Raw genomic sequence first — 21,881 nt, forward strand, 5'->3', positions numbered from 1 at the left:
TGATTGGGTTAAAAGAAATCTTGCTATTATAATGGTTATTCTGTTAAAGCATGTATTGAAGTTAGGTGACAGTGTGACATTGTTAGGCGACAAAACAAATTGTCATGGTGAAATGAGGGGTGGGACTTCGGTCTGACAGTTCGGTTTGAGTCGGTTTCGATTTGGAGCGGTTCGGATTGAAACGGTTTAGTTTAGCTGGCGGGTCGGTTTGGTTCGGTTTGGGTTAGTCACGGCTCGGTTTGGTTTCGGTTTATTTCTTTGCGGTTTAAATTCGGTTTGGGTCATAAGCGGGTCGGTTTATAAACGATTCGGATTATGTCGGTTCGGTTTGATACGGGTCGGTTTAAGGGGCGGGTTTACCCGAGTCAATGTCAGTTCGGTTTACAAACGATTTGGATCAAGCCGGTTTGGTTTGAAATGGGTCGGTTTAGGGGCGGATTTACCCGGGTCAATATCGGTTCGGTTTATAAACGGTGCGAATCATGTCGGTTCAGTTTGAAATGGGCCGGTTTAGTAGAGGGTTTACACAGTTCAATTGGTTCGGTTTATGAACGGTTTGGATCATGTCGGTTCGGTTTATAAGCGGTTTGGGTCATGAATTGAATTCATGATTGTTTTAAAGATCGCGTCATGACCATGATTTAATGAGTTGATACTTATAATACGATAAATCGATGATTAAGAATGTACAAATATTCAATTAGATTGATCAACAAGTGTTTTAAACTTTTAAGTTTTAATAATCAGATATGTAAATATGTTTATCGATTGTAGATTTGTAGTACATACCAATAATTCAATGAGGCAATGATACTTATGATAGTATGATAATGATACCAACCATACATTCGTACGATATGATATACATAATAATTAATCTATAATTACATATACATTAACAATATCGTATTGAATCAATTTCCATTTCCAAACATTGCATTTCTTATAAATTATAACTTACACGAGATTAAATGGATTCGTTATTTAGTTTGTTACTTTATTTAGATTACTAACTCAAACAACTTAATAAGTTAAATGGACGAAATCATGACCATGATTTAATGAGTTGATACTTATAATACGATAAATCGATAATTAAGAATGTACAAGTATTCAATTAGATTGATCAACAAGTGTTTTAAACTTTTAAGTTTTAATGATCAGATATGTAAATAACTAAATATGTTTATCGATTATAGTACATACCAATAATTCAATGAGGCAATGATGATAGTATGATAATGATACCAACCGTACATTCGTACGATATGATATACATCATACACATAATAATATAATTACATATACATTAACAATATCGTATTGAATCAATTTCCATTTCCAAACATTGCATTTCTTATAAATTATAACTTACACGAGATTAAATGGATTCGTTATTTAGTTTGTTACTTTATTTAGATTACTAACTCAAACAACTTAATAAGTTAAATGGACGAAATCACTAATTAAAGTGGTGATGAAAGCATTATGCAATACTAATGTACGAATAGTCAAATATACAACGGTTAGATTGAATGCCCATGAAAAACAATGGTTAGATTTTCATTACTTTATTAGTTATTAGTATTATTACTTATTAAGTTATTATTAGTTTTATAGTTTATTATATATACTGATATATAATCACAGACTCACAGATGTCAGATATTGTCATATTGATGAGCATTAAGCCATTAACTCATTAAGTCATTAACTATGTTGTATTGAATCAATTTCAATTTTGAAACATTTGCGTTTCTTACAATTTATAACTTATAAGTAATAAACTAATAATAATAATAATAATAATAATAGTAATAATAATAATAATTATAATAATATTATAATAATAGTAGTAGTAAACTAGTAATAATAATAATATTAACAAATAATTATACTAACAACAACAATAATAATAATAATAATAATAATAATAAATAATTAAAAAAAACTGTCAAAAAGACCTAGAAAAGCACAAAGAAAATCTAGACCGTTAGATCTAGATGAATATTCTAGAATCTACAAAAAAAAAAAAAAAAATGAACGGTTAGATCTAACTTAGATGTTGAGATTGAATATGGACGGTTAGATCAACTGAAGTAAAACCTAAACCTAGAAAAAAAAAACCCACTCTCACTCTCTCAGCCATTCTCATTCACTCATTCAGCCGTTTCTCTCTCAATCTCACAATCTGTCATAGTTTCTCTCTCTAACTTCTCAGTTTCTCACTCTTTCGTTCTGAAATTCTCAAGAATCTCAAGCTCAATTTCGTTGCATTTGTGTTTTGGATCTACATTTCTGATTTCTAGCTTTACATTCTCGTTTTTTTGTTAATTTTTGTTGTTTTCGTTTTGATTTTTTTCGTTTTTGTTCCGGTTTGTTTATTTAGGGTTTTTGTTTTCGTTTCATTTGTGTTTTGGATCTACATTTCTGATTTCTCGCTTTACATTCTCGTTTTTTTGTTAATTTTTGTTGTTTTCGTTTTGATTTTTTTCGTTTTTGTTTCGGTTTGTTTATTTAGGGTTTTTGTTTTCGTTTCATTTTTGTTTTGGATCTAAGTTCCGATTTCAAATCTTCCTCTCCTTCAAGCCGTCAAACCCTAAGGTAATTTTTTTGTTAATTTATTCGATTTTTTTCGTTTTCGTTTCGGTTTTTTTTTTTTTTTATTTCAAGTTCTGATAATCTACATTCTTGATTTTTTCTTTTGATCTCCAGTTCAGGTAGTTCTCCATCTTCAAATCTCCTTCAAGCCGTCAAAGGTAATTACTTTTTCCTTTTTGTGTTTTTTTTTTAATACAATTTTTCTGTTTTTGTATTTGATTATTGTTGTTGTTCTTGCTTGAATATAGTCGAAATATGCCTAAAATGAGTAAAATCTGTTGTTGATTGTATTTTTGTTTTTTACGGGAAAATGGTAGATTTGTGCTGTTTTGTTGTTTATTATGCTCGATTTAAAAGTAATGATGATGGGTTGTTCAGATTATGTGATTATTATTGTTGGAATACATGCATTGTTTATTTATTGGGATTTTAGCTTTATATTTTTAACCCATATTGTTGGAATACAAGCATTGTATATGATTGGCTTAAAGTTAGTACTTAAAATGTACACATATGTGACTGTATCGTATATAACTTTCTATATTCTGTTAGGATATATGTTGTAATCACGTTTGTTGTATAATTCTGAATTTCAAGCTTCTTCTCTTCCTATTTTAGCTAATATGGCAAGGGATGTTTTGGCCATTCCTATTACATCGGTGGCCTCTGAATCTACTTTTAGTTTGGGTGGTCGTATTTTGAACAAATATAGGGGTAAACTTTTGCCAAAGAATGTTGAGGCATTGGTTACCACCCAAAATTGGTGTCGTGGTTATCAAGCGGATGTTGAGGAAGACGTCCTCCTTATTGGTAAAGAGATTGAAGCTGAAAGTGCTTCATCTGCATAACTGGTATTTGTGTCTCATTGTGGTTTATTTTATCTTGAAAAATCGTTGCCCTTGTCATTTATTTTCAGACTTGCTGGCAGCATTTTTCTAGACTTTTAAAATCGTTGCCCTTGTCATTTATTTTCAGACTTGCTGGCAGCATTTCTTAAGTTTTTGTTAAAATAACCATTGCTCGGTGATGTAAATCTGAGAGCAATTTTAAAAAACAAAAGCTATAATTTTGAAGTTGCTTGAACTTGTTATGAGCTGCTGCCTGCTGGTAGTGCTTTTGCCTTTTGGTTGTTGTCTCTGCTGAGTTGTTATTGCCTATATTGTTGCCTGCATGAGCTGGTTCCTGCCTCCTGCCAGCTTGAGGTGCTGTGTTGCTGCCTTTTGTGTTATGAATTTATGATAAGTTTTGTTGCTGCTGTTTCTTATGCTTGCTGTTTTAATTTTTCTTGAATCATCGTTGCCCTTGTCATTTATGTTGAGACTTCAATGTATATGTACTTGCTGGCAACATTTTTCAAGTTTTAAATTAAAACAGCCATTGCTCAGTGATGATACGATAAACGTAAATCTAAGAGCAATTTTGAAAAACAAAAATAAGTTCCTGCTGAGTCCCTTCTGCTTATATTATTCCTTGCTTCGGATAAGTTGCTGATATGTTATTGCGTGTGCTGGTTCCTGCTTGTTGCTGCTATTTCCTCTGCTCTTGGGTGTTGGGCTGCTGCTTCAAGATTCTGCTTCAAGATTCTGCTCCCAAATCACTCACATTCTCACTCCTCCCTTCATCTTATCATGTATCATTTTTTGCAACCCTAAACTTGATGATGTTTCAGTTGATAAATCTGAAATCTAACCTGGGTAGTAGTGATAGTAGTTTCATTATGTATTGGTATATGTATTGTGAATTTTAATCAATGAAAATGGTGACTTTTTTTAATTGCTTGTTGATATTACTCTAATTTTAATGTTATTTATCTCCAATCTTATGTTATCTTATTGGATGATCATGAATATCAAGGAACAATGAAGATAATTTGGGTGGACTTTATTACTGGAATGAAAAGATACAAATGATATATCTTGTAATTAAAATAAATAAGTAATCTAAAACGATATTAATAATGTCGTTGGCCTAGATCTAGGTGATATAAAACTTTGTATAAACCTAAGCCGTTTCATTAGATCTACATTTATTAACATTAATTATTTAATTGTATTTACTATTTAGCCATTTAGGTTGTAAATAATTCAATTTGAATTAAGCAGTTTGTAATTGGATAAGTTTAAACAGGTTGCGATTCGAAAACAGTTCGATTTTAACGGTTTAACGGGTTATGGCAGTTCTGTTTAGACGGTTAGCGGATTATAACGGTTCGGTTTATACGTGCGGTTTAAACGGTTTCGGTTCATAAACGGGTCGGTTTAAACGGTTAGCGGGTTACAAATGGTTCGGTTTAAACGGTTTTTTTTTTCGGTTTAAACGGTTTCGGTTTATAAACGGTTCGGGTCATTAACGGGTTTATAAACCATTCGGTTCGGTTTCGTTTCGGTTCGGATTTGCGCAGTTTGGCTTGTTATCGGTTTACGGTCCGTAACGGGTTGACATTGAGCGGTTCAATTCGGTTTCGGTTTGATATTGAACGGTTCAGTTCGATTTTCGGTTTACATTTATCGGTTTATAAACGGATCGGTCCGTGATGGTTCAGTTCGGTAACGGGCGGTTTCACGGTTCGGTTTGAAAAGTCCCACCCCTATTGGATATTGAAATTAGTTGGCTATGATAAATTAGAAAAGAACTTAAAAAATGGAAGAAAAAAAAAACTCTTAGCACTAGTTAAAGGAAATAACGAAGACCATTATTTTACAAATAATACAACCATCATTTTAAACTCATAAACATCCCTCAATTATTATTATGAAATATAAAGTATGATTTCTTAATGTGTGCTCACGGACACATTTGATGAACCGAATATTAAAAGCTCATTTTAGTAGTTTTTGCAAAACATTTAACAGAAACTAGTTTTGGTAGGGTTTTACAGAACACATACTACCTCAAAAGCTAGGGTTACAAAATTTTTCAAAGTACTTTATTTGCTAGTAGTGATTTAAAAATTTTGAAGGTACTCAAAAAGTCATTGTCGAAAACACCCTGAATTGATAGTAAGCATCATTCCAGTCTGCTGAACTATCTCCTACTTGAAGCTGGTGCATTAGGAAAATGTCAAGTCCATAATCCATCAGGGGTAAATTGCCACTTACCACATAGGTAATTGAAATATCTAGGGAGTGGAGAAGAAAGAACCAAATGCTTTAAGCATGGAAGCACCCCATTGCGTTTAGGTCTGGTTCTAAAGATGTAGATGACGACATCACCCTTTTTCGAGAAATTGATATCAACATATGGCAACCTTCATCTTCCAAAACAGGGAAAACCCCATCACGCACTTCAGAAACAAATTACAGTGCACAAATGGCCTTCTGCAGACAGACCAATTGAGGGAGCATTGTCATCTAATCTTCCACTGTCATGGTTGTGTCATTTCAGGAGCAGGAATCATGTTCAAAATCTTCAACAAGAATGTCAATGTGAATGCATGTTCCTGGAGCTTCTCAAATCTGAAAATAAAAGATGTGAATGCATGTTCAAGATGCAGGCTCCGAGTACATCACACGTTGATCTGCCACAGACACAGCATAATTTGGATTTGAGATTGGGTCAAAAAAAAAATACTATATAAAAAAACTGAACTGAACTACAACAGAGTGCCAGTGTCTGTAGATCAAAAATTTGAAGATAAAACCTGCCACACCTGGAAAGATAAACCTCTTGCAGCACAGCTGGTGGCTGGTTATAAACAGCAATAAAGAAAATGAATTTTAAGTGAAATTTGGCAAGCAGAGTAACATTCTAACATCTAAAGTAATACAATCTCATCCCCAAATTTGTATTTTTTTTTTTTACTAAAAATAATGTCTATTATTACTTTAATAGTCAACACCGCCCCAAAAGTTAAATAAAGAGATAATTTGGGTAAGTTAGCATTACCCAGGGAATGGAGTTGATTTTTCATGCCCATTACCACTATATGCTACCTCTTACTGTACTAAACAGCTGTTTGGAATAAGGACTCTTCTGACTACAAATTTCATAATCAGAAAGAAGCTTCTTTTCCAAGGATAACAGAAAAATTGATAAATTGTTATAGATGAATGGTGAAGGGAAAGTTTCAAAGATATTAAACTAATAAGGTTGTCTACTATTGCTACTTCTAAGGCGCTTTTGGCAAAAGAAATAACCAGAAAGCTTCCAAAGGATTGGAACCTCTTCAAGTGATCAAGCACATTGTACACACTGTCAAAGACAATAGAAGATTATTGATCTAATCAGATAAACTTTTGTATAATGAACGAACGACTCTTGCGCTAATGAAACTGAAGCGTTTGACAAACCCAAAATTGCAGTACTTACCATGCAAGCCAGCCGTAACCAGTATATGAGGATAGTTTTGCGCTTTGACCTGTTCACATCAACAATTTTTCAATCAAAATGACAGCTCTCTAGAGTCTGGAATCAAGGCTAAAAAGAGTTACTCATAGAATGAAATATCCTAGAACTCACATTACCAACAGGGGAATATGATTTCATGTAGAAATAAAACTCCTTTTCCCGAGGATCACCCCATTCCTGTAACAACGCACGCCATGCTATAGTTGCTTAAAAAGAAAAAAAATATTATGGGGGATGATTGGATAAATACTTGGTACATACTATAATATGCATCCCCTAAATATATACATTTTTACAAACTTAAATTAGGAATCCTATAATAAATAGAGGGGATAAGGTGACTTGAAGTCTAAAACACAATGAATATTGGATTTGAGGCCCTCTTAGATGAGGAGCCCTGTGATGTTGGTCACTTTGCATTGCCCTCATCGACAACCATGCAGCTGATGATCAATGCCTGCTAGCTATATATCTGCATATCTTTTATTCTTATGAAATATACTTCTTATAACTCATAACATAATCTAAACAACAAAGTTGGTTCAAGGTCCAGTAAAATCTGAACAGGGGTCTAATACTATAAGTCCAATCCGTCTTACAATTACTCCAGGAGCTGTATGTGAACCTCAAAACATTGGAAGAAAACTGCGACTCCAGATGGTGCACATCATATGCAGGATCAACAAAGTCAACATAGATAGAGGCCCCCAAATAGGTTTTCAAGCGGCTGATCAATGGCAGGAAGGCGATAGACAACTACTTTCAGGAGACCGCCTTCATTCTCATAAACAACAAGATGGTTCTGAAAAAGCTGGAAGTCACTAATTTTTAAGTTGCACAAAAGTGAACCAACCAGAAAGCTTAGGCAAACAAAATGAACTGGAGGGAAACATATTATTAGAGGTACATGTACCCGATGGTATCGATACAATGATCTAGTAATGATATCCCGTATCCTTTGTTTATTTCCATAAAAGCCAAGAGCAGAATTATCTATAAACATAAAATCTCTATAATTAACCATACAAGAACAGTAGAAGCATCAAATCCCCCACCCGGTCACTAAGGTATCTCAGTTTAAAAAGCCTTATAGAAACAGCTGAAACTGTTTTGTCCTTCACTAATTACGAACCACAAATAGACAACACTCAAGAAAAGCAAAGCTAAAAGGTGGTTAAATCTTTCCCGTGATGAGGAAAATTGTTTCAAAGGAAGCAATTACAGTGAAATAGGAACCACCCCAAAGAATGAGGTCAGAAACCAAAAGTAATACTCCTAGTTGGTAGAGGAGTAAAAAGAAGCAACCTTACCTTAAAAGCATCAATGCAGTAGTATGCATATATACTTGTTAGCCTTAACATTCTCATCCAATAGAATATGTTGAGGAGGAGCATCAGGATCAGTTGGCATTGTATCATGCACAGACAATTCGACGTCTTCTAATCACCTTTGTTTGGAGGAGGGAATGTTGGATTGAATTAGAAGGTGAAAACTATAATACACGCAAGGGCATGTTCATCCATTCATGATTAAAGTGTGAGCGTCGTTTAATAACCACGCCATGTTTTAAGAGTGAATAAGAGCATGTTTTGTTCAGCTTAATTTTTGTTCAATTCAGTTCAGCTCCAATCAATTCATTTCAGTTCCTAATTTCCTTCTCTCATAAACAATTTATTTTAGTTCATCCCCTATCAGTTCAGTTCAATTCAGTTCATCTTCAATCAGTTCAATTCAATTCAGTTTATCCCCAATCAGTAAATCGGAATAGGCCCTAAGTCTCTTAATGAGACGGAATTATATGACAATTTCATGCAGGGTTGAAAGTCTAAACACTAAAAAGAGAAATAGGGTCTCCTTTTCGTTGTGTTCCTCATAGAAGCCACCGAGTTGACCTCAAGGGCCGCACAAACTGGTCGTAAGGAGGGTCACGTCCTTGGAAAATCTGAATTCAGGGTGGGGAACGGAAAGGGGAGCATACCGCTCCTGGAGTTGCTTTAACCATCAATCAATAAATAAAGAGCTTAAACTATGCTAATAGTTGTTCTTTTGGCTTTTGAGTAGTTGTAAGGCCTTTAGGGCAGCTATAACAGAGTTGCATAAATATATAATCACTCACCAGTTCACACTCCCCAGCAACTATATGTGCGGTATCATTTGACCTTCAGCAAATGAAACATTTTTCATTATTTTATATGCAATCTAAAATTTTGATAAAGAAACATCAATAGATTAGAAAAATGATGCAAATATACCACTAGAAACAAGAAAACATTTGATCTGAGTTATCACAAAGCATGACCGAACAAGAGGGCATTTTTTTCTGGCGCGATTAAAGCATTTACTGACAGAAATGTAACATGAATGAGCCAGCATTACCAAGAATTCATACCCCTTCCTAAAAATTATAAATTTGAAAAATCAGATCAATTAATAATTATACAAGTCTTTAAATTCTGAGAGAAAATGTCTATAAGAAATATGGGACCCCTGTTCTCGGCCCCCTCATCTGATTGTTTTCTTCTGTCTCCGTAAAGAACTTCACCTCCCTCTCCTGTTACACATGACAAATTACACTTTAAACGGTGCTTCCATTACAGACAGCAACAACATTTTAAAAAAATATAGCTTCTACATAAGTTGATTTAGAAAGAGGACTGCATAAGACCAGAAAATAAGAAATATTAAATCTTTAACCATGCATTTTACATATAGACAATATGACTGCGTCTGAAAATTAGCCAAGAATAATGTAATCCAACAGTCACATCCAGCAATCATAAAACTGTATCACCTACATTCCCCATGATTCAACCTACTGGTTGTGACTTGCATTTTTTAGTTAACACTAGGCAATCCCATTAATTCTAGACGCCAAAAACTCCTTAACATAACAGGCAACTTGATAGTCCAGAAGATCCCAATATCATAAAAGATTCTAGAGACGTCCCTGGAATCTTTTGGGACTTGGGAGGTAAAGTTAGCAATAAGAGTTCAGATTGCTAAATGCAGAAATTCTTCCTATACATATGAATCACAAAGAGATCAAGGCTCATGTTGAGGAGAAACATGAAACTAAATTATAAAAAGGACAAGATCATAAGATGATTTAAAACATAAAGCGTGGACATGACGGCTGCTGTAGACAGCAAAGAGGAATTATATGACAATCCATATCAAGTGTAGCCATCAAAGAACAAAAGCACTAGTATTTGATGGCTTCACTTCCAATTGAAGGGGCTTCTCTGAGAAATTATAGAGATAAGTATGAGACTTACATACTATTTTTGGCCCATCTCTCTCGATATTGCCCAAATAGTATTCTTACAATCTAATGATAATTCGTACGTAAAAAGTTTAAAAGTAGCCGCATATGTATATTTTTTATATTTGTCTAGCTCTTTTTCTGTGTTCTCTTATCTTTTGGAAATTTGTTAGTGGTAATTGTACGGGTCATTCCTGCATGTGTTTTCTTGTTGACTGTTCCCTTGAGGTTATTTAAAATCAGGCAAGTTTCTCCCAGCAAGCAAAAAATTTTAAAATAATAAGAAAAGAACATGAGAGAAAGGATAGGCTATCATTTCAGATAACCACAGGTCAACACAATCATGCTTATTCATGCAGTCAGTTTATTTAACCACTCCAGTGGAGGGAAAAAAAAAAAAGGTTACGCCAAACTCACCATATTGTCATTGAAACTCAAAATTGAAGCAACATTCCCACAACGGTAACAGTAATTTGGTGCTGACCACACCTGTTAAATCAAAGCCAAATCCTTCAACGGAATTGTAAACATTTTTTACAAAAATTATAAATAAGGAATCAAAGCAGCAAATTTACCGTTACAAGGCCCTTATCTTGAAACATGTACTTGAGACCTTCTTGTACAAGCTGATGAGCTCGACAAACTAAATCAAGATTGTTTATGTGGTTGAACTGCGCATTTAGAATTATAAAGGTAGTACATTTATCAAACAAACTGTGCAGAACATAATAATAATAATAATAAAAAAAAAAAAAAAAAAAAAAAAAAAAAAGACATGCCTCAGTTGTCACTCTAGATCCAAAAAGCCATCCTGCACCACGAGGACTGACAGCCCATGTCTCAATATCTTCAGGATCACTCCACATAAGGTCACAAAATGGCCCTTCATGAGGAATTTCACAATTTCGTTCAATAACCCTTATCTGCTTATTGACAAGTCAAAAAAAGAAGTGAAATCAAAATTTAGCTCACTATAAGCAAATTTATGATCATAAGCTCATGCATCTATACAACAAAGAAGAAAAAAAAGAAGTTGGGGGGGGGGGGGGGTTGTAAACCCAGTTTGGCAAAAAAAACAAAATCAAGATTTCCTTATAACTAATGGTAAATGAATTTTTTTGGAAAAAGAAACTTGAATATCTACTAAATATAGAAACAAATAAAGTCATATAATCACATTTAGAATATCAGGGGTATTGAACATTTTGCAATGTATAAAAAATGCCCACAACAACAGCATATTGCAAAATGACATTGAAACTAGAAGCAGTGACAGAACCTGATCAATCGTTCGAATATCAGGTGAAAGACCACCATGAACACATAGCACCTGCAAGATCAAACTGAGATGATTAGCCAAGAGAGGAAGGACAGGGTACACAGATTCTCAGAGTAGTATTTGTGTCATGATAGAGCAATTAATTTTCAGGATCAAATGATGCGACAGGAAATTTTTTTAAAGAAGATTGTAAAAAAGACCATCAAATACTCTCAACCTATTCACACGTACTTTCTCCAGAGTTTTTAGCTGCAGGCTGCAGCATTTGACTTTTACACGATTCACGCATTCTACTCGGACAATTTTAGGTTTATACTTTAGCAATGTGAAATCTTGTTAGGTGTGCCTCAACACAAACTTTGAAAACCAACTTTTTTTTTTCACTTTTTTTATGCATTGACAAGCTTGAAAATAGGACAGTTGCAACTAAAAAAAACCAGTGCATGATGCTTCAAATTAAAAACAAAAACACAAAAATAAAATTAAAAAAAAAAGGGATATGAACATTGAAAGGTGTCAAATGTACAGTCTCCACCCACTATTGACAAAGATGATCTTACTGCAACTGCAACCACTGACTTCCTAGCCAGAAATGGATTATACTACCGTTACACCAAGAATAAGAAGAAAGAAAAAAAAAAACTACTTACAGTTCCATTTATAATTGCCGAGAGAGTCAGATAATCAAAAACATCTGTGCAATATCTCCATGCATTGGCATTTCCATACTTCCTCTGGCACTCATCATAAAACCCATATACCTGAGGAGAAAAAGGTCATTATCCCATCAATCAAACAAACCTACACACTCAACTATCCTGCAATAGTCAGGGGAAAGGTGATCCCGATTACAACTTTAAGGAATCATCAGAAGTACATAAAGTAGAGACTTAAACTCTTGAGGTTATTAACTTATTACTACACATTTTACATTCAAATATTCAATGAAACTAGATTGGTGCCCCATATCAAGCATGGGCTTAAAATTCTGTTAATAAGAAAAATACAAATTTTCTATGTTTGACAGTATTTTCTTTTTTTAGGAATATTTGATAAGTAATATAATTAAAGAGGGATGATTATACACGGTAAATTATGTCATAGTAAGATATGGAACGTTTCACATTCATAATTGCCATTATATTTTCATGTTTTTATAAAATACAGCTACTTCATATTCCGTACTTGTCAAATTACATAGAGGGATACTAGGCATGTAAGGGGCATGCCAAGTGTTTTCTTGGCAGATCTATTTGACTCCATATATAGACTATTGCTTATGATGATGATACCTTCATAAACTGAGGTCTCAAGACCTTCTAAGCCAGTATAATTAAAACTCACAACATTAATAAATGGAGAACAAAAGAAAACCATACTTTCGTATTTGAAATTTCAGGTAAATAATCCACAATGAAGATAACTGCAAAGTACGCAGATGAAATTTTAAAATATTCAAACACCTGCATCTCTCTACACCAGAAATATAAATAGCCTATCATTCAACAAGAAACGCAATCGGAAGCTGCAGAATACCACTCATAAAAAGACTTCATCAACAGAGAACACATCAGCACTTTCCTTAAGCGCGCCAACAGCTCAATACCAAAGTAAGGAAGACATTAAATATATAACAACATTATCACCCATCACCACCAGAAAAGACTAAGAAAAAACAGAGAAAATAAGCCTCAACTAGTTAGTTTCCATAAGTATATATACGGCATTAGATGTCACGTATAGTGGGTAACATTAAGCTTAATCATATTACAATACATTATACCACAGGTACCATCTTTACTCAATGCAACCAAGATCAAAACTTATGGATCATGCAAATCAAGGCAAAAGCACTGCCAGTCTAGTTGCATTTTATTAAGTCTAATAATAAAAAAAGCCTTCCATACCCAGCCTAGAGTGCTTACTAGTTACCTGTCCAGATCACTAAGTAAATATTTGAGTCCAATGGAAATGGGCCTGAATTGGGACAATTGAGTACAGAGATTGTGACATTTGAATAAATCTGACAGTATTCAAAGAGATGGGGAAAAGGGATGATAATATATGAACTTCTAAATCAAAGGTTACCATCTAAGGCCAGAGAGATTAATTTATTTTGAAAAGTGAGGTTTTTTTATCTAAAATAAGAAAAATACTCAAGTTGCAGATTACGCAGCAGTGCACAGATGCTGTTTAACAGAAATTAAGGTAAAAAAAAAAAGAAAGAAAAAAAAACAGGGAGACAAATAAAAGGTGGAGGCAAAATGTATTGTGTCCTTTCTACATCCCAAAAGATAACAACATCAAGTAGCGCTAACCTTATTTCTGACAATTTAATCCTGCATAAAAACTATATTAGAAATAACTGACAGAGGCATTAACTTTTAATATTAATTCCTATTTTTTTCCACACAAGAGCCTTAAGGGCAGCTAAAGCTCTGCTTTGCTGCAAGGGAACTTCACTTAACCTACAAAACCCCCCTAAATGAGTAGGTTAAGTGATTCCTGAAATGCCTCCACTTTCAAATCATTACATCGTGGCAGTTTTCAAAGATATAACTCACATTGTACATGTCAAAGAAGCAGGGGAAGATGACAAAAACAAGTCTTTGACAACTACAAAGCTAAAAAATAATATTCTCCAGATAAACAGCATGCCCATACCAGACATTGAAAATAAATAGTTCTTCAATCACAAGCACTGATAACAGAAAAAGTGAAAAACAAGCATTACTTTAAACTAATCAATACCCTTAACTTTCTTTCAATCAATATCTTACATTGACATTTTCTTATATAAAGGTTTCGGTTTCATGAGAGGAAAAGGAACAAAAAAGGTAACTTGTTATAAAAACAATAGATTTCTCCAGACTACTATGAATATCTCAATTTAATGAGTTAGTTAAAATGTCAACTCAGTAACAAAATAATGACCAAACTGTATATCACACAAATGATAGATCTGACCAAACTGTCCAGCACTCCAGCCGCATTCGCATCTATTATATACAGATGATGAAAACCAATAATATACTACCCGATTTTCACTCACATAAATAGAAGGCATATCACAATTTTTCATGTGTCCTTTACTTTTCTCAAGAGACGAATCCACATCACCAACTGATTCCTCTCACGCACAAGTTTATCTATTTATAACATGAGCCATTTCTATACATATGAACAAAAACTGATTGAATTTTTATGCTATCTAGTTTTCAAGTACAAACTCCAAGCTTATCTGATCTAAACTTACCAAATTATTGGCCCTAACATATACTTTTAGTTATAAACTTAGATTTAAAGGCAATGCGAGGCGCAGGCCAAAACGCCTCGGCCTTCCTAGGCGCACGCCTTTCAGACCGCCTCCACCAAGGCGTAAGGCGCAGCGCCTGAGCCGTCTTACGTTTAAAAACTTGAGAAAAGGGGATTTGGATTAATTTTTGTTAAAAACACTTTTTTTTTCCCAAATTGAAGCTTACCCAGTCTTTTAGAGTGATAATTCGAGCAAAAGCCCCTTGTAAATTGAATAAAATCACATCAATTTGACCCCCAATTCAAAAACACTAATATACAGGTGGCTATGCAATTGAAAAATGGGTGGGTTTTGCAACAGCAGACTTTTCCGGAGATCAACCCCCGGTGGTTTCCGGCAGCAGATATACCGGCAGCCGACACCAGTGAAGCAACCCAGGTAGCTTTTTTTTTCCTTCTATTCTCTCTCTTTGATCTCCGCTCTTCTCCATTCTTTCTTTTTCTGCTTCTTCTTAATCTCTCTCCTCTGCGGTCTCTACCCACCTACAATAACGTAAAGTTTTTTTTTTCCTTTATTATTTATTCTTTTTTTTTTTAATTGACAGAGTAACAAAAGCCCTACTTCTCCTGTTGACTGTTAATCACATGACTAGTCTCACCACCTTTTTTTCTAACCAAAAAAAAAAAGTAAAATAAATAATTTAAAATTTAAAATTTTGCGCCTCATATCCAAGAGACGTGTGCTGTCGCTTTGCGCCTCGTGCTTTTTAAAACTAAGGTTATAAATGAACTTACCAACCGTTTTCTAGACTTATTAGCCTAAACAAATTAAAATAATTATAACTTAGAACATTTTTGAGGAATAAAAAGAGGCATAAACACCTTCAAATCATCATACTAAGCAGAAATACTTGAGCAATACACATATTTTTGTACGAAGCGTTCCAAAAGAAACTTAAAAGTGAAAAGAGAGGGAAGTATAATATGCGCGAGGAAAAAAGTTCGCAAAACAAGGCTCAAAGTAAGTGGATGAAAAAGAAAGGGAAAATTAGATAGATGAACAATCATGTAATGTCCTCGAAACATATATTCTCCCTCCACCCTGCCCTATAACATGCCATATTTTCCTCAATCCCCAATAGATTCATATTACTCTCAATCACCCTCCACCAAGCTTTCTTAGGTCTTTCCCTAACCCTCACAATCTCATCACTTTGCTCACTTTATAAGCCTCCTAACAAGTGCATCACTTGATGTCCATCTTACATGGCCTAACCACCTTTAGTGATTCTCCCTCACTTTCCCACTCCTAAATCTTCATTGAATGATATACATTGAGACAAATCTAACACAACCACACAATCACACATGATCATGTTTTTTCTCATGTATAAATCACAAAAGGTAGTCAAAGTGATTTATGAGAATAGTGCCCAAAGGAACGTGTCAGCTGGTATGAAACGGAGGAATCAAGTAAATTCTAATCAAATAAAAAGGAGCTTCGCCAACTTATGTCTCCATAAAACATCAATAGAAAAAACAAGAAAATCTGAATGGAAAATAGGGAGAAGAAGAAATAGTCATGCAAAATTGCTAATGAAGCAAACATTAAAGAAAATAAGTAAAAAGAACCAATGATTGAAAGAAGAACAAGGATGCTAGAGCAGCACATGTCAGATACCTACCTGAGTAAGCTGCCTGCTTTCATGATTTCCACGCAAAAGAGTAATGTTCGCAGGATACCTGGCAAACGAGAAGAATGCATAGTTGCAACAAATTTAAGTTAAGTATGCCTTATAAAGTACTAATAACCTAATAATATTGGTAACTTAGGGAAAAGGCAGTAGGGTACAGAAGAAAAAATTTCACAGGGTTGATCAATCTGTTGTCAAATGATGGCATATGTATTTAAATTCTAGCGAGAACAATATACATAAGATAGAGATAGCAAAGTTATTCATAATCCCACTCCCAAACAGAAGCTTAATCATATCACTAAATCAGGATGAAATTATGTGAAATGCAGCCATCAATCCATCATCTCCTCATGACAAAAAAAGAGATTTTAAGAAATTTTTTAAAAAAAAATTCAAAAAATAATTAAGCACACTTTTCAACAACCTATGAACTTCCTTAGTTCTTAACGAAACAGATTCTGCTAAATTTTGGTAAGAAATATTTAGTTAGTGACAAAACTTAAGGATGGACACAGCAATAATTAAATGAAAATGATAATCAAACAAAATAACACTGAGCAACATACAGATTTTGTCATTAATCCCTAAATGAAGACCAATTTAAGCAATATGTTTAATGCAATAATGCTTATAGTTAGATCTTAGGGTTGTATGTATCAAAACCAACAACTGAATGTTACTCTCAGTTTCAATCACTTGAAGCAAGTTCACAAAACAATGGAACAATGGTTATACAAAACCATCACGAATGTCAATGTCATAGAGCATAAAGCACTTAAAGTTTTATATGAGTTGTTGAACATCCTAATAGTACCAATAAGGAATATGGCCACCAGATCCTCAATAGCTGTTAGCTGTCTACAACATTCTACTAACCTTACATGCCAGATCCAGTAATGATGGTACAGGCCAGTTATTATACAGGCCAGCTAAACATGATTACAATAATACTGGGAAGCGAGATAGGATATTGGTTCCAATAAGTCGGCCCCAATCATACATTCACAATCCAGGCTCTTCTTCCATGCAAACAGCAGTTTTTTCGCCAGTAACAAACAGAATCTTAACCCATAATGCAATTTATCCAGCCAAAATAAGTTGGCTTAGGAGCTCTAGATTTGTAATTAACATAGCTCATACAACACTAGATACAGTCTAATTCTAAAAGTCAATTCTCTGAACAGTTATTTTCTTAAAGACAACAGATAAAGTGTCGTTCACAACTTCACATTCCTTCACAAGGTCTTCATAGTTATAAATTACCTTCTCCGGCAATGAAAGATAAAAGAGTTGTTCATAGAAACTATAATTGAAGTGAAATCAAATCATCGCCATCAAAAATAAACTTCATTCAAACAATCCCAGGAGACAGGTAGTCTCAGGTTCTCAACAATCAAAATCATTACAATTATCATCAATCTACGTCTAAATCCAAAAATGATGAGTGATCCACAATTTCACAAAACTTGCCAATCTTTTACAAACTAGAATAATTCCCTTGCGAAGGGTAAAGAGACCGGCCAAAAACTATAGTGACACAATAATCACTAACGAGTGAAGGGTTTGGTAAATAAGAGCATAATGACTTCATTCCATTCACGATCTAAACATCTGGTTGCTTCTACACTGCATAATGTGGTTTCCTCACAACTAAGGATTAATATTACAACTGTTAGTGACAATAACAAAGACCTTTATCCGTTTCACAAGAGAGATCATATACAACAGTTCAATATTATTTAGACTCCTATCCACATCTTCTAAAATTATGATTCTTCCAATATAGTACCTAAATAACTCAAGTTGACTGTGAAACTGCTCTTAACATAAATGGCAATTAGTCAATCAAACAAACACCATACTATTAGTCAAGTATTTTTAGTCTTCTCCAAGAAAAGGTCTACATCCAAAACCTGCTGATTTTTGCACATCTCTATACATAAAGGTCCTAAACCACTAAGACCATCAAGCTCAAAGATTACAGATATAAGACATGATAGTGAAATGGAGAAAAAGCAAAAATCCAGTAACAACATCTACAAGCATTAATAATAAAATCCATATGCATAACAGATTTAAGGCATACCTAGCTTTAAGAAGCAAAAGGATGGTAAAGACTTCAAGACTATTGTAGCCTCTGTCAACAAAATCTCCCTGACAAAGGATTTGAGATTTTTAGGTCAATAGATCTAAGAAAGAAGGGAACAAATGTTGACAATCACACAAGCATAGCAATATTAGTATATATAACTACTAGTACCATAAATATATAATTGGTCTCTGGAACATGACCTCCAGTCTGGAAAAGCTTCATTAAATCATGGAATTGGCCATGGATGTCACCACAGACAGTGACTGGACTATTGACTGGCTGAACGTTTGACTCCTCAATTAGTATCTCTTTTACCTGATACATTCCACATATGGGTATACGCAAAGAAATGATCAGTAAGATCAGATAATTGACAATTTTATGAGCACTGGCAGAAAAGGAACCAGCTCAGATGAGATGTGGAAAAAACAGAAAACAAAAGGGTAAAATTTAGCCATAAAGAAGAAAGTGAATGATAGTAAAGTAAACATCCTAAGAGCAGACTGCAACAACAGTTCAAGATAAAAAGTCTAAATTCAAAATGCTTTGCTAAAAAATCAAGTAGTACTCCACAAAAATCTATGTAAGAAAAAGGAAGGAAAAAAAAAAAGCCTAAATGTTGTCCAAACACTACATTAATCCTTTCTTAAGCATGGTATCCCTTTGGAAACATGTCTTAAAGACATACATTTAAAATCCACACCAGAACTTCTCAGCATACTAGGCCTGATATCATCAACCCTTCAGGCTGACCATTATCAGATTTATCACCCAACGTGTTACTTCTTTCTTACAAATTAGCATATATTGCAGTAGACCAGTGTAATTGGAATACCACATAATAAGCAAGAATTTTCTTAGAAATTCAATTATTTCCATAACATCATATCATTCCAAATAGATACAGCTAAAAAAAGGTGTGACTGGCATTGCCATTTGCCAATACATGGCATTCCTTTGCCGGCTTCGTGAAAGAATTAGGAGAAACTTGGCCTAAAATCATTAATATCAACCAATCTCAACATCCATCATCAGATTCATAACTCCAAGAAAATTCACATATTCTCATATACTCATAAACATAAATTGCTGCCGCAAAGAATTTCGGTTGGAAGCAGCAAACCACAGCCCGGCCATCTCCAACATTTGTTATTGCATAAAAGCAAACTCACGACTTATTGCGAAACCCCAATTTGAAACAAATACATCTAAGCATTATCAATACAGCAAACTTCCTATCAATGGAGGTAAACTGAGACTAGTCTACCAATCATTACTCCATAAATCCAAAATTACAAACACAAATTAAACAATCAAAAGAGTGAGGAAATAGAGAGAGGGGGGAGAAATTACGTATTCGCAGAGAAGCTGAAGCTCATCTTCGGCCAAATGCTGGCCTTCTTTAACCTTGGCGATCCATTGGTCCAAATCCATTTGTAATAATTGTTGGATTGCTGAATAATCTCAGAAATTTCTACTTTCACACTCAATCTCTCTCTTAGTTTTAGGGTTTTCGTGGTTGAACCAAATCTGGAGGAGAGAGAAAAAGGGTGATTCAAATCAAACGAAAAGACAAAAGATGAAGAAGATGAAGAACAGCAGCGCTTGGAAGATCTTTGAAAATAATTTGGGGGTTTTGCCGGCACTCGCACACCGTAAATAGCCTCACAAACCACCACACCCCCTGCCGCACCCTAGATTTAGTACGTGTATTAGGTACTTGTCTTGTGTTACTCGTATTAAAGTCGCGTCCATTCAACAATCAATCAACCGTTGGTTATTAGTTATTAATGACTCGATCCTCATTTGACCTACTCACCTACAAGTATTTATACAATTGTATAAATGATTTGTGGGATATGAAGTCAATTGTTAATCTGCATAATATGCAAGCGTTAATTAAGATTTAAAACTTGTAGTTAACATAAAAGAATTTTGTTACGGGGTAGAAATATGTTATATATAGGCAACATAGCCCTTAGTGTTACATATAATCATTAAATACACTCTAAAAATTTGTTTATATTTAGGAAATCAAGACAAAAATATAATGATTTACGCATGTGTTTGGTCAATAATTCTAAATTTTATGGAGTACAATTTTCAAAAGTGTAATTTAATGCTTATAAGGCTACATATAGCATTACCCTATTAGGTGTCGTCATTTGGCTTAATCTATAAATTTCATCTATCTACATACATAATTATTATTTGTATATATGTATCATATTACTTTGAATTGGGAGATATCTTCCGGATTGATAAAAAAAACTAGAATGATTTATTTTATTTTTAAATAACCACCCATTAAATTTTTTATTTTATTTTACCACCCCTTAAATTAAAAAATTAAGTAAATTCCCACCTTTTTCAAAAATTTGGTGAGTTTTCCGTCAGTGACTCAGTGAGTCCCACCTAATGGCTATTAACGGTTATATTGAGCTTCTTTAATGTTTTCACCCCCGATTTTTTTCTATCAAACAACTCTTCCTGTAACACCCCCGATTTACTATAAAATAATAAACAAGAACTAAAGGAAAAATAAATAACCTTTGAATAAAATTGCGGAAGCATATACGTAAATCGGAGGTATTACTGCCACACTCAACAACATGTCAAGTGTTAAGGCTTACAAATCCCAATAATTACAACCCAATAAATCTAGGTGAGCTATTTATACAACTTTACAAATTCGTGACAGCATACTAATCAAAACACTTGAGTTCCTTTAGCTATGATCACTTGTTAAACTTGCTTAAAAAAAATCTTGAATGTTCCAAAATAGATCGTCGCACGGCCACCATTAGAAAAATACATGGCCGCAAACTCAGGTAGCGCAACAAAACAACACACACGTCACCAAAAAACTGAGTAATCATCACATATCATAGTACAGAGAATAATAGAATAATCAACATTACTAGCTCAATTAAACAATGTAGTTCAAAACTACATAACACATCGTACTCTAAAAATAACCTTTGTATGACTCAACCTCGAATAATAATATAAACCTTTACTTAACTCATTTGTCCCATAAATGTGCCACGCTCTCAATAACCCAATAATAATAATACCTAGCCTTGGACATGGGTAATTCAAATAACAAACCAACAAGTATAAAAACTTGAATACTCTCAATAACCAGAAAACACCTTGGACCAGACCGCATAAAGGGCCAAATCCCACTATAGGGGACCATAGAAAAATATAAATAAATATTATACGTCATTATTAACTCATGATCATTATCTCATTACCAACATGCCAAGGATTAAGGTATATAACACTGAGCCTCAAACCAAGAATAAAATAATAATCTTAACCTTTTTGATATCATACATCGAT

At 34.0% G+C, this 21,881-nt stretch overlaps 1 protein-coding gene across 1 annotated transcript; it reads right to left on the bottom strand.

Annotated features, from left to right (window-relative positions):
• Window positions 1-9,173: 9,173 nt before the first annotated feature.
• Window positions 9,174-20,266, bottom strand: LOC110702138 (phytochrome-associated serine/threonine-protein phosphatase). Its single transcript, XM_021879804.1, has 10 exons — window positions 19,887-20,266; window positions 18,702-18,848; window positions 18,528-18,595; window positions 16,430-16,487; window positions 12,140-12,250; window positions 11,490-11,540; window positions 10,990-11,133; window positions 10,786-10,881; window positions 10,628-10,699; window positions 9,174-9,499 (listed from the first exon to the last, which is right to left on the bottom strand). Exons 1-10 carry the CDS (start codon window positions 19,965-19,967, stop codon window positions 9,416-9,418), a joined length of 912 nt encoding a protein of 303 aa, XP_021735496.1. The 5' UTR covers window positions 19,968-20,266; the 3' UTR covers window positions 9,174-9,415.
• Between the last annotated feature and the right edge of the window lie 1,615 nt (window positions 20,267-21,881).

This window comes from Chenopodium quinoa, unplaced genomic scaffold, assembly GCF_001683475.1.
Source record: "Chenopodium quinoa cultivar QQ74 unplaced genomic scaffold, ASM168347v1, whole genome shotgun sequence".
Classification (NCBI taxonomy): domain Eukaryota; kingdom Viridiplantae; phylum Streptophyta; class Magnoliopsida; order Caryophyllales; family Amaranthaceae; genus Chenopodium; species Chenopodium quinoa.